Source organism: Coenobita brevimanus, chromosome 14 (assembly GCF_032717465.1).
Source record: "Coenobita brevimanus isolate Jiangsu-jjx chromosome 14, ASM3271746v2, whole genome shotgun sequence".
In the NCBI taxonomy this organism is placed as follows: Eukaryota; Metazoa; Arthropoda; class Malacostraca; order Decapoda; family Coenobitidae; genus Coenobita; species Coenobita brevimanus.
The window spans coordinates 49071703-49086025 of record NC_136967.1 but is presented as its reverse complement, the minus strand read 5'-3'; the positions used below and the strand labels follow the sequence as shown (position 1 = coordinate 49086025).

Below are 14323 nucleotides of genomic sequence, written 5' to 3'. Positions count from 1 at the left end.
CTGATATATATGGATTTTTGTGTCTGACACCTCTATCGTGTGTGGAACCAAGCTATGCCCCACGAATGCAGCCTTGAATCTGCCTGAAGCCTCTGGACACGTGTTCTTCTCACTTGGGGCGCCAAAAACATCAGAAATTTGTTTCTGAGGGCATTCTATCAAGAAGCCAAATATTAAATTAAAGTAATAGGAGTCGCTTTGAATGAGTGGGATATAATTGACACCCTAACCCACCTATTAATATCTTGATCCTAGCTAGCTCCCCTCGATTTGGCCATGATCTTAAAGGTTACTTAGCTAGATAAGGCGGAATGACAGAAAATGGCAGTCTTGTGGTCTTGGTTGGGTTGTGCAGGTTGAAACCAACCATCATGGTGCTGGCTACATACAGTGTGCTGCCATCATCTAGCTTGCTTGAACCAGACTGACTGAAAATGGCATCAGTGTTGCCACTTTTGTAGAAGCCATTTCCGTCTGATTAGTGATTTTTTTCCCACAGAATCCCACAGATATCAAGGAAACTCCCATAAAAATTCCCACAAGTTAAAAAAAAAAAAAATTATCTTTTTAATAATGTTCCACAAAAAATAATTCTTATCTTCTCACAAAAGAAATACAGAAATGCAGTTAGTTTACAATCATATGAAAACCAAATAACATTACTTGTATTCCTTAATTAATGAAAGCATTAAAAATTTTCTCATCTATCTATTTATCTATCTATCGCCAGAAGCCTCAATCGCTCATACGCGGTGGCCACAAACAGTTCGCCTCCACGTCACTCTGTCCCCCGCTATTTCACTGCCCTGCTCCCAATTCACACTCCTGTCTCTCATATACCTCTCCACTCCATCCCTCCATCTCATCCTTGGCCTTCCCCTCCCTCTCTCCCCCTCCACCTCACTCACATACACTCTCCTCGTCAGTGTCTCACTCTCCATCCTCTCAACATGGCCAAACCACCTCAGTGTTTTTCTCCTAACGCTTCCTATCACATCCACATCCACACCACAACGCTCCTTCACATCCTCATTTGTCAGTCTGTCTCTCCATGTGACTCCACAGGCTCCTCTCAAATAACTCATTTCCACTGCTCTCACTCTTGACCTGTGTCCCTCTTTTCTCTTGATTTAGCTTATTTTTATGTCATTACATTGATTAAATATATACAAATTAGGAAAATTAATAGAACTGCATATTCAATTAACAATGTAAAAAACACAAATCATTCTGTCTCAAGAGCAACAATGTTATTTTCCTCTTCCTCTTCCTCTTTCCCAGAACCTTTTGTATTGAAATTTATGAGCACATCATCGGAAGGCTCAAAATTTCCACATGACTGAAAGTAATGAGACAGTCCATACCTAATTTGTAATAATGCCTCAACTGATCTAACACTGAGACAGTTTCTCAGTTTAGAGTGAATAACATTCACCTGACAAGAGATTCTTACTACTGAAGCATTGGAAAATGGATGTGATAGTAAATGCCAATATAAGGCCAGAAACATTTGGGAACATTTTTTGTCCTGCAGAGTGTTTTTTTCATTCACCTCGGCCCAAAAGTGATTACATTACCTACTTAACTTTTGGGCCTTTGCTGAAGTCCGATAGTGCTCCCTTCATTTTCAATATCATCAAGATCATCAAAAGTTGACCTATAGCCCTACCTAGCCCCAATAGGGGCAGTAGAATCTTTTGTCTGGGATGTGGCATTGGATGGATGAAAACTTTTCAGCACTGGAAGAATGTCTACATTTTCTGGTAAACGCATCTGAACTTGGTTTATGAGTTTTGCAACTCTTAACATACTTGATTAGAGCCTCGTTTATAGAACAAGCTGCTGCATAAGTGGTGAACTCATAACCAAAGTTCATGGCTTCACAAGGCAAAACATGGTCCAAAAATTTAAGTTTAGGCAGGTTTTCATCAGAACATTTTGAAAAGTATTTTGGATAACTACAATATGCACTTGATTCCGATACAAAGCATTGAGATCCTTTTTGATTTTTGTGGCATCTGCATTGTGTGACTGGAAAATCCTATTCATCAGTTTCTTTTAGACTTTTTCTGACATAAAAATAATACAGCTTATTTTGGTTGTTTTTTGTAGGCCTCACAAAGAGTTCTAGTTGTGTGAGTAAAGAGATGGCCGTATGAGTCTAAAACATGTGCCATATGGATCAGTCTATCACAAGAGAGGGAAAGTCCAATTCAGACCTGACTCATTTAATACCATCTGAATAATCATTTCCTTAACATTACCTAAATTCCCCTTTTTTGGTGGAATTAACAGTTAGTTATAAGCAAACTTTGAAGGATCCATAGAATTTCCCACAACCTTTACGAATTCCCATGAAAATTCCCATGAAAATTCCCACAGATTAATAGCGAAATTTGCTCCGCCACAAACAGTCCCACGTCAGGTCATTAGTCCCACAGATTTGTGGGAAATTCCCACAAAGTGGCAACACTGAATGGCATATCACCTTCACTGGATTCTGAGAAGCCAAATATCATTTTATTACACTTACTTAAATACAATGAATTACTTCATAAAATTTATAAGGATGGTCTAACTTAACAAGTTAATCTTAGTTTTAAATAAAAACTAAAGCCAGATATTTTATTCACGTTAAGATATATAAGACCTTCCATTTTCCATATCATCACACCACGCATGCGCAGTAATGTACACCCGCGGACATATGAACCTGCTACATGTCAAGTGACGGGTTGACAATAGCTGGTAACCTGCCGTAGTAGAGTAAAATACTGTACTCTGAATGAACTTCATCACTTATAACGGTGATGCTTATTGGCTGCTGTATTTTATGATTTATATAGTTAGTATGCAATAGACGAATAATCATCGTTCATTCGTTCGTTCAAAGATTTCCTGCAACTTTATTGCAGGCCGGGCCATACATTAGCCCGGTCAGTGGGGTATGGGCTGATTAAAAAATAGTAAGTGGGGAGAACAGGACCTAGGGATTGCCTAGCACACACGTCCTGTCTCCTGGCGGGCTTTGTGGTGTGTGTGAATAATCATCGATAAAAATGCATGCACACTTATGTTTAATAATTATTTGCTCTAGTGTTCCTCACAAATTTTTTTTTTCCTTAAAGATGTGATAGAATTTTAATAGAAAGACGACACCAGATTTGGTAGTATCCTTCTCCAAGGCTTACCACACAATATCATTAGGCCAGCATGGATATTACATTCAGTCACTGGAATTCAAGAGGTCTTAATGAAAATGTCCTTCACAATTTGTATATTAATATATTCTCATTGTTAAAGCAACGGCAGCCATAAAATAATGAAGGTAACTAACTGAAATTAAACAGTGACAACAGCTTACCATGCTTTGCCACCTCCATCGAGTCCATCCACAGTAGGCCGGTGACCAGTCGAGTCGGGGCAACCAACTGTTCCATTTATATCACCTAGACATACGATACGCTTCTATATTAAAACTAAATTTATTAGTTAGCGACCTCATTATGTCTTCCATAATACAGAGAATGTTACTGTGAGGTATATGGCAAGGACAGCAAGCCCTGCTTGAGCCCCCTATAAATGATACATTTCCATGCAGTATTACTAAGGCCATGGTTAGGATTACGGCAGCAGCGGCTAAATTCTAGTTGCCGTAATCCTATCCCGTTGCTTTTTACAGCAACCGTAACCTTACCTAACCTAACCTAACTGAACCATCAAACATAAAAACTAAATTCTAGCGCTTAAGCTGAATTGTAGCGATATTAACCTAAATTAATCTAACCTAACCTATTTCCAATGTAACTGAACCACCAGCCATAACAGCAAAATTTTAGCTGCCGTAACCCTAACCACTTCCTACTATTATAGTCTTTGATATGCAACTGGAAATATTTGGTGGAAAATAATATCTAGGATTTTTCTCCAAACGATAAAATATAAACACTAAGTCATCACTTTTACTGACAAGTGTCATATGAAACCTATGTAAAAACAAAACTAAAGTGATTGTTTCATCAACCCACAACCCTTCATCTTAAAAACTTGTCACACTAAAATAAATTTGAAATATGATTCCCATGCATGTAATTCATGATATCTCTAACTACTGGCGAACAAATTACCATAATGATATTACTTTCATTCATATTGGGATTTCGCCACCAGGTGGCCGGACATAAACAAATAATTGCTGTGTGCAGCTCATATTCCTGGTTTTTCTGCTGGTCCTTGCCTTCCAACACCCTTCTGTCATTGCAGGGAGCAACATAAAGGTCTGGTGCTTACTTCACTGTTGTCTGTGTTTTTCTGGTGTTTGGACTTAGCCTGTAGTTTGGCAGGAAAATTCAGTACAGCAGATGGGGTCCCCCCTGGTCGGGTTTTCTCGTTTCTGCGCATGCACAGTACGACCTGTGTGACGTCATGGATGCGTCACTCCACTTCCCCTGCTACCACTGGTCTGCTCTGTCGTGCTGGTGAAGCTGACGCCCATTCACCCTGCTACCTCCCTAAGTGTGCAGCATGGAATACTCGGGCCCTGCCACCCTTGAGGACCTTGAAGCTGACCTGGCGTTGAGTGATGAGGATGAGATGACTCGGAGTGCCTGGTCACCACTACCACGAAGTAGTAGCAATGTCTCGCTAGCTGTGGAAGTGGCTACAGAACTAGCACTATCTGTACCTGCCGCGCTCACCTCGTCGGCTAGGCATCTTCCTTTGCCAAACGCCCCATGCCTTACACCTCGGACAGCAACAGTGAGCCTTCATCCCCTGCTGCCAAATCCTCCATGCGGCAGGAGACTTCTGGTCCTCTGGAGAGGGCATCTGCCCTTGGTTCCAACACTCCCCGCCTCCTGCAGCTTGTTCAATCCCCCCAAGTTTCGCCAATGCTTTCTGCCTTTACGCCTCAGGCATTTGCACCCAGGGCTGTCTACATCAAGCTTTTATTCAAAGACAACCCAACTGTGGACATCAAACTTCGATGGTTGTCTGAGGTCAACAGTGCTTTTCACCTTGACTGCACCCAAGTGGAGGTCAAGATGTCTGCAATCACTTCCTGTTTTGTCTAGATCTCCAGACGTTGCAGGGATATCGTAGATAGCGTAACTAAAGGAGAGTTCCTATCCCTTTTTTTGGAAATTCAAGACTCACCTGAGAGGCCCTGCAAGTTTCCTACTTTTTTTTTTATGTGTCCGACTCTTGGCATAGGCTTCACAGCCTGCTATCAAGGCCCAACAGTCCTCCTACATACCATACATCTCCACATGTCACCACTTCGATGCTAACACCCACCGTCCATATTGAATACATGCTAGGGCTGTCTCATACAGGACTGGTCTATTGGTATTAGCAGGGGTATTTTAATGACATGTCAACGGGGCTTCTGGTAGACCAGTAAAGCCTGATTTAATGAAATTCACATCCTTAAACTGTTCCCTGCCCCAGTGGGGATTTGAACCTGGGTCCATTAGGAATGCACACCACCTCTCTACCGATTGAGCCACTGCTTCCCCCTAAATTAACTCCTTACACATTATCCTGTCTGCAATGATCCCAACTTGGCCAACAAGCTACCAGGTATCTACTCAACCCAACGTTTCCACCAGAATGGCACTCCTATCAACCGGCTGGTAGTCACATGGAGCCATCCTCACCCGCCACCACCAATAGTCACCTTCAGCTTCCTTCCCTGCCTCCCATCTTGTGAGTTTCACAAGATGAAGGAGGAATGACCGTGGTGCTTTCAATGCTAGGGTATTGGTCACATCTCCTGGTATTGCTCTGCACCAAAACGGTGTGCATGGTGCTCTGGCCAACACGACTCTCGGACGTGTCCTCACGGACCCCCTCCACCTACTTCTGATACAGCCCCGATGCAACCCAGCCCACCACCTCCAGATACCTTGCACTGGAAATGTCCCAGACGTCATCAAGAAGGAGTTAACGTTTGGCATGGCTGCACTAGGCACTGGGCTAACCCTACCCCCATTGCCAAGGGTGGGGCTGCACTAGTGTCACCACCACCACCACTCCACACTCCCGCTCCCCCTGCGTCCACTGTCGGTTTGGACTCAGCTGCAGTCACTGAACTTTGCAATACTGTTGCCACTCTGAGGACTCAGATTAGCTCACTCACGGCACGTTTCAGTGCAATAGAAGCCCGCGTTGATGGCTTGGTTAGCAAGCAAGCCACACTTGAGACAACATTAAATTCAGTGGTTGAATCACAAGTCATCATTACAACTTTCACCACCCTTACAGAGAAGCTGAACTCCATTGTCACTCCCATTGGACAACTGAATGCTTCCCCCACAGAGTCTTCCCCTCATGGCACGCTGCATAGCGTATTTCATGCCACCACCACTTCCTCATCTTGCCCCCGCAAATGTCATGGCAAAGTTCGGTAACATGGCACAACTGCATGTGATCTCTTAGAATGCCTGTGGTGTTACTAACCGGTTTAAACTTACTGCAAACAAAGGATATGTATACAGTCGCCACCCGGATATCATTTTCATTCAGCAATCCTTTGTTGGTCATGCGCCACTCGGGGTAGAGGCACCCACTCTCGGTGGTTATGTTTCTTACGTCCATCGAGTTAGGAATGGACTTGTCACGTATGTCCACTCCTCCATCCAGCACTGTTTCCTCCAAAGCTCTGTGGACGACGAGACAACCTTCCAGCTTCTTGAGGTCACCACTGGAAGCCGCACAATTCGGTTGTGCAACGTGTACTCTGCACCAGGCAGGTTGAATACAGCTGCTGTCCCAGTTCCCACCATCCGTGGCATGATATACATAGGGGGTTTTAATGCCTGACACCCTGCTTTGGGGGACCTTTCTGACACCATTAACCGTAACAGGACGAAACTTCTTGAGTATATTCATCATAATCAGCACACCCGCTGGGGCACTGGTGGGACCACACACTCTCGAGGACGCACACTAGATCACGTCCTTACATCCGGCCTCGTGGCGTCCCGGGTCAGGTGTTCATCTATCCCTGTGCTCTTCTTTAATCACATTGCTCTCAGCCTTCATTATTTCCTCCCTGCTACACCTTCTCCTGTACACACATGCATTTGCATTGCAATCCCACCCAAGTACTGCCCTACATACATCTCATATATGATCAACCTTCTTTCCACGTGACCCTTATTGTCCCGAAAAGTTGTATTCATCACTTGTCAGCTCCATGCATGGCTTCTACACTCATTATGTCAGCAGGCCACACATTACACGCCATCATGATGCCCACACCTGGACACTGGATAATCGCATCGCTCAGGCAGAGAGGAAGGTGGTGGAAGATGGTTTTGCCTTTCAAAGACGACCTTCCCCCGAGAGTCTCCATGGGTATCAATTGTCGAGGGATGATCTAGTTGCTCTCCAGCACTGCATTTATACCGATTCATGGCATTATCTTACCGATAGCCTCAACCATCAAATGACTGTTGGATCCATGTGGTGCCTTATCAACAAGATTGTTAAGAAGAAGCCCCTTAGTTTCCTCCACCACAGTCCAGCACAGTATGCACAGGACCTTGAAGATGCCTGGGCTGCACAGTCACGGGCTTGTGGCCTTCCCATACACATACAGGACATACTTTCCACCCAGAAAAACTTTTGTGCACTCCGTCTCACCGCTACTTTACTGAGGACAGATGATGAGGATGGTGTGGCTATAACTGATGATGAATTAAGACAGGCCCTCGCCAGGGGTAAGGTACCGGCTGCAGGTGATGATGGCATCACTTTTTCTGTCCTCTGTGTCCTCCTGAAAGTTCCTGGTAATCCCCTTCTTCAGCTGTTCAATCTTTGGATCCGTTTGGGATATGTGCCTCAAGCCTGGACCCGCAGTACAATCGTGCCTATTCCTAAAGCTGGCACTGATAAATTCCGACCTGTTTCCCTCACCTCCTGCTTCAGCAAAGTACTAGAACGCATCCTCCTCACAAGACTCTAGTTTACGTTACAGGACAAGCTCTCGCCCCGATTGTATGGCTTTTTCCCACAACGAGGGACACATCACTGCCTCATGGAGCTATACACCCTCCTATCCCCCACCAGTGTAGTGACCTTCATTGATTTAAAGAGTGCATTTGATGTCGCCAACAGAGACATCGTCCTCGACCAGCTAGTGGATTTTGGAGTTCAGGGAAACCTGCTGCAATGGATACGTGGTTACCTGACTAATAGGTCCTCTCATGTACTTTTTAAGGGTGCATACAGCACTGCTAAGGATTTCGAGCTTGGTACTCCACAAGGTGGTGTCCTTAGTCCTTTTTTGTTTAATATCCTCATACATCGTGTACTCACCTTCCTTCCTGACATCACTGGAACCACGATTACTTGCTATGCTGATGACATCTGCATTTACTCAAATTCCCTGGCAGATCTGCAACGTTTCCTTCACTTGTTTCACGAGTTGGCTTCCAAATGCGGACTCATTATCTCTCCATAAAAGAGTAGAATCTTCATTTCCCGTCCAGCAAGAACACTGCTTGTATTCTCTGTTGGGGATTGTTATTCCTCAGTGTGTGCAGTACCTTTATCTGGAGGCAACTGTACGGATTTCTTCCTCCATTCCTGCAAGACAACGCGTGCATCCGATTGTCTACAGCGGCACCTAACACCTCTCAAGTGGCTCACTAATTACGCTGCCGGGGTGTCTATTCTTGTAGCACGAACCATATACATAGCGTTCATTTGATCAGTTGTTGATTATCTCTCCCTTGTTCTTTGTCAACTTTCCAGAACAGCCTTACAACCTCTTGAGAACTTCCAAACACAGTAATGAGACTCATCCTGGGCTGCCCTGTCTCAATCAGAATTGTCAACATGCAGCTTGAACTCAACATTCCACCACTTGTTGAGAGAATATACTCTGTGGTTACATACTTCAGCGTTAAGTGCCTGCATTATCCTCACCTTTCTCCCCACTACTCTCACATCATTCAGACTTCCCTTGATCCCACTGCATCAAGGCCTCTGCTTTGCAGTGGTGGCCGCATACTAGTTAATACTGTTTGTTCAAACATCTGACAGCTAAACATCAACGTACCGGTGCTTGCTGAGGGGGTGGACTATGGCATTCCACCTTGGCAGGCCCCTGTGCGTGCCATCTCATACACTCTGGCCTCCAAGATTGACCTGCCTCAGCTTCAGAAACAGTTAGCTTTGGAGACCATCGCCAGGCTGTCATCTTCCCTCCCTTCGGCCCACCATATCTACACTGATGGCACTCTGCAGGAGTGGATGCTACTAATCCCTCTCCCATTTGCTACAAGCACATAATATGCAGATCAGTCCGCTCCCCTATTCTGCACAGTAGAAATGCTGGGAGGGATCACAGTGCGTCTATCCAACATTATGACCACTTTCTCTCATCCCCACAAATATCGTTGCAATGGTCTTATGGTTCGTCGACATAACGTGGCGTGTGCCCGCCTCAGACTGGGCTACCGAACTGTGTGGCAGGTGGCTGGGGCAGGCAAGGCACCTCATTTCTCCTCCTGTAAGCTGTGTGATGCACCCAATGCCAACACCCATGACCATTATTGACCATTATTGCCTGCAATTTCCATTTGTCTCTGATTTAATACCACATAGACTCACATTGGTGGACACTTGTAAACCTTTGTCGGAAGATGATAACCTAGATGTTATTCTCATGCGTCATCCACACTTTGGTGGGTGTTAATTTGTTATAGCTAGACACCGTGTCCTGGCACGAGTTCCCCTGTACTTGCCTCACATATGGCCGCATGGCACTGTAATAGCTTTGTCGCCTTCGGGCGTAATGAATTAATCAAATCAAATCAGTTTCATTCATATTTGTAAAGCATCAGAATCATCATTAACACAAACTGCCTAACTGCCAGACGTCTGGATTAATACCTTACGTTTCCCCTTTCATCACTTTGCTGTTATAAATTATTTCCTCCCTCCCTCTGCTCGCTACTAGGACTGTCCCGTCCTCTGTGGTAAAAGAGGCGCCACACGAATTTGTTGTATCTACATGACCATAAATATTTTCTACTGGTGTGAATGTCAGTTTTATCTGCATGTCAGTAAGCTGAAAAACATCAAGGAGCAAATGCTTTCCTTTGGATTCGCTTTTCCCACAATGGTAAAACACCGTAGCAACTGCGATTTCATAGCGTCTTATCATAATATCAGTCACTCACACCACGATCACTCCAACACCCTTCTGTCCCACATTCCACACTGGTGACACGTCATGCCTATTCTTCTTATCATCTCCCATCACTACGACTTCTTCAAATCGTTACTCAGTCTCTCAACACTAACTCTTGCTATAAACACATGATAGTATACATAACCATAAATAGTTATATAAAACCTAAAATGGTTTGTCCCTTGTCTCAAAAGGCAAGGATGATGACCATATATATTTTAATTTGTGTGTTGTGAAGAATACCTCAGAATCTGCACCATATTAAATATCAGGGAAGGTGAATGTTACAATAATTGCCCATGTAAGGCATGTATCCTTCAGGATTCTTCACGTAGGATATATAACATGATTAAGAGATAACAATACTTGTATTAACAAGAATGGAAAACGTGGCAGTGGAATGAGTGAGTGTATGGTGAGTGTGAACTGAGGTAATGAGGGAGCAGACTTGTTGTCGGTTAGGCAGTTGGCGTTATTGATGATGATTCTGATGCTTTGCAAATATGAATGGGAGTAATATGAGTGCATATGGTAATTTTCTTCACCAGTAGTTGAAAATGCCATGAACTACAAGCATGGGAATCATATCTCGAATTTATTTTAGTGCAACAAGTTTTAGGTGTAGATCTGCGGGTTGATGAAACAATCACTTTAGTTTCGTCTTTAGTTTTCATCCGGCAAATGTTAGTAAAAGTTATGACTTAGTGTTTATATTTTATCGTTGAAGAATCATTAATATTACTTTCCACCAAATATTCCCAGTTGCATATCGAACAGGCTATAATAATAATATTGCATGGAAATGTATCATTTATAGAGGGCTCAAGCAGGGCTTGCTGTCCTTGCCATATACCTCACAGTAACATTCTCTGTATTATGGAAGACATAATGAGGTCGCTAACTAATAAATTTAGTTTTAATATAAAAGAGTATCGTATGTCTAGGTGATATGGAATGGAACAGTTGGTCGCCCTGACTCGACTGGTCACCGGCCTGCTGTGGATGATGGCACAGCAGGATGGTAAGCTGTTGTCACTGTTTAATTTCAGTTAGTTACCTTCATTATTTTATGGTCGCTGTTGCTTTAACAATAAGAATGTCTTAATATACAACCTGTGAAGGACATTTTCATGAAGACCTCTAGATTTCCAGTGACCAAATATTATATTCAGGCTGGCCTTACGATATCGTGTGGTAAGCCTGGGAATGAGATACTGTACTGCCAAACCTGATGTTTTCTTCCTGTTAAAATTTTATCATCGTAAAGAAAAGTAAACTGGTGAGAAACACTTGTACAAATAACTATTTACTATAATTGTGCATGCATATTTATCGATGATTATTCGTCTTTTCCATGATAACTATACTGTATATATCATAAAACACAACAGCCATTCAGGATCACCGTTACAACTGAGGAAGTTCATTAACTGAATTTCTCGCCTTATCACGGCAGGTTACCAGGTATCGCAAACCAGCCACTTACGTGTACCAGGTTCCTATGTCTGCAGTTGTACATGGAATATTCCAATTGTTATTGATATTTGTACATGTATTTACATTATAGATGTCCTCCAGAAAAGGTTAAACGCAGTAGCATTTAATTTATTGATATTAAAGACTATTAACCAGAATATTAGAGCAAATCTAAGGTTATTGAACGGCTTTGAATCAACACTATACATTCTCTGGTAAATTCCTCTGATTTTAACAGGGAAAACTGTATTAAAAGCTGCGCATATATCGCTACACACACGATATCTCCCCAGGGGAAAATAGTTTCCACACAAGTGTTCTCTGTATAAAGAATTTCAATGTACCGGGTACTTTTTAAATATTTTTGCTAAACATTTCCTGGCATTGTGAAATCAAGACACAAACTATTCGGTATATAAAACTATGATCTTCTGCTTAGATAAACATTTGATTTTAGCGGTATTCCCATATTTCCTCATCCACAACCTAAAGCTTATAGTTTTCATCCTTTGCTCCATTTTTCTCTCCTGTATAAGCTCAGGCATACACTACACGCGCTGTACGGATAGGAGCTGGAATGTGAATCCGATAGTTGTGGGTAGTTTTCTATGGGAAGCTTGGGATTTAGTAAAAACTGAATAGAACTCGTTAGGCATAAATTCATGCCTAAACTAGATCAGTACATCGGCGTCTTTTACGTTTTATTTCTTTTAATGACAGATTATTTCATTCATATTAAAAGAGACTTTTTAATCTGGAGATGATATATTTGGCCTTTGTTTTCTGTTCCAGTATCTATAAACTCCTGAGCAAGATAACTTCGTTTGAAAGTAGTAATATTGCACTAAAAAAGTATGCCACTGCATTAATAAAAGTGATGAATCTCTTGCAGTCGACAAGCACATACATCTCTGCGTTCCCTTTTTCCTTCTCCAACAGACGAGCCGAAGTCCTCACCTCAGTTGTCCGTAAGTAAGCAGCAGTGGTCACCTGGGGAGGAGCTCAAAGCCAACTGTACTTCGCCATGGGCAAGACCGCCTTCAGAGCTCGACTGGTACATCAATGACGTCAAGGTGAGGTTAGGTAAGGTTTTATTCTATCCCTTGCCTCTTGCATCCCATAACAATCAGGGGGTGAGGGTATGGTAAGATTAGTTTATATGTAGCATTTTTGAACATTGAGAAGGCATATGACAGGTGATAGAGACGTCTTGTGAAAAGTATCACAAATGCATGGAGGAGGGAAAACTTATAAATTCAATGAAGAGCTTTAATTAAGACATAGGACACGTGTAAGAGAGAGAGGAGAGGAGAGGAGGAGGAGGAATGGTTTGAGGCTTTTTAGGACAGCATCAGGTACGTGTTATGTTTCCATGCATGTTCGTTCTCTTCATAGACGGGGTGGTGAGAGAGACAGATATAAGGTACTGGGAATAAGGCAAGTTAAACGGATGCTGGGCGAGGGTAAGATTGGGAAACAGTCAGTTAGCATGAAGAGAGAAACCTGTACTGTACACACGAAAAATCATCCACTATAATACCACTATGCCGGAAATCGAACCCGGGACTCAGGTGAAAGCCAGACAGCATACCACTACACCACAGCCAGGTAAAAATTGCCTCACATTGTCACAATATTGTAACCAATGTCCCTCCGCCCCCACTGTGGGCATGAAGAGGATGAGATAACACTCGGGCAAGTAGATGCTTTTAATCTATCCCAGGCACTTACGGCAAGTCAGAATTAAGAGAGAAACCTGTACGCTACTGTACACAGGAAAAATAATCCAATATATTATCACTATGCTGGGAATCGAACACTGGACTCTCAGGTGAGAGCCAGGCAGAAAACCACTACACCACGACAAGGTAAAAGTTACCTCACATTGTCACAATCTTGTAACCAATGTCCCTCCGCCCCTACTGTGGGCATGAAGAGGATGAGATAACCCCCTGGCACTCGAGCAAGTAGATGCTTTTCTATCCCAAGCACTTCCGGCAAGTCAGAATGAAGAGGGAAACCTGTACTGTACACAGGAAAAATCATCCAATATATTACAGGTTTCCCTCTTCATTCTGACTTGCCGTAAGTGCTTGGGATAAACTAAAAGCATCTGCATGCCCGAGTGCCAGGGGGTTATCTCATATTCTTCATGCCCACAGTGGGGGCGGAGGGACATTGGTTACAAGATTGTGACAATGTGAGATAACTCTTACCTGGTCGTGGTGTAGTAGTATGCTGCCTGGCTCGTACTTTAGAGTCCCGGGTTCGATTCCCGGCATAGTGGTAATATATTGGAAGTCAGTTAGCAGCTGAGCTTGGAAGAATCTGAAGATTGGAGAGTGGGGATGAGTGCAAGCATGAATCTGTGAGATTAGAAAGAGGGGATGAGTGCAAGTAAAAATCTGTGAGATTAGAAAGGGGATGAATGCATGACGTGAACAGAACGATATGAGTGTTTCAGTAGAGATGATATGGAGAAAGTGAAATGTTTCAGGTACTTAGAATCAAAATGGGGATATAGCAGTTGGATGTCAGGGAGCTGAAGTAGCTCACAAGGCAGGAGAGGAAATGTAAGTGCTGAGGGACTTTAGATTTGTGTGGAGGGAATGTTAGGTGTCTGATCATGAGCAGGTTCTCATT

At 43.1% G+C, this 14323-nt stretch overlaps 1 protein-coding gene across 1 annotated transcript in view; it reads left to right on the top strand.

The window, feature by feature from the left end:
• The window catches only part of LOC145390393 (uncharacterized), a 233807-nt gene that overhangs the window by 198501 nt on the left and 20983 nt on the right, over nucleotides 1-14323 (top strand). The window contains exon 5 of the mRNA XM_080265331.1: nucleotides 12620-12753. Within this exon, the coding sequence (XP_080121457.1) occupies nucleotides 12620-12753 (134 nt within the window). The remainder of the gene's footprint in view (nucleotides 1-12619; nucleotides 12754-14323) is intronic.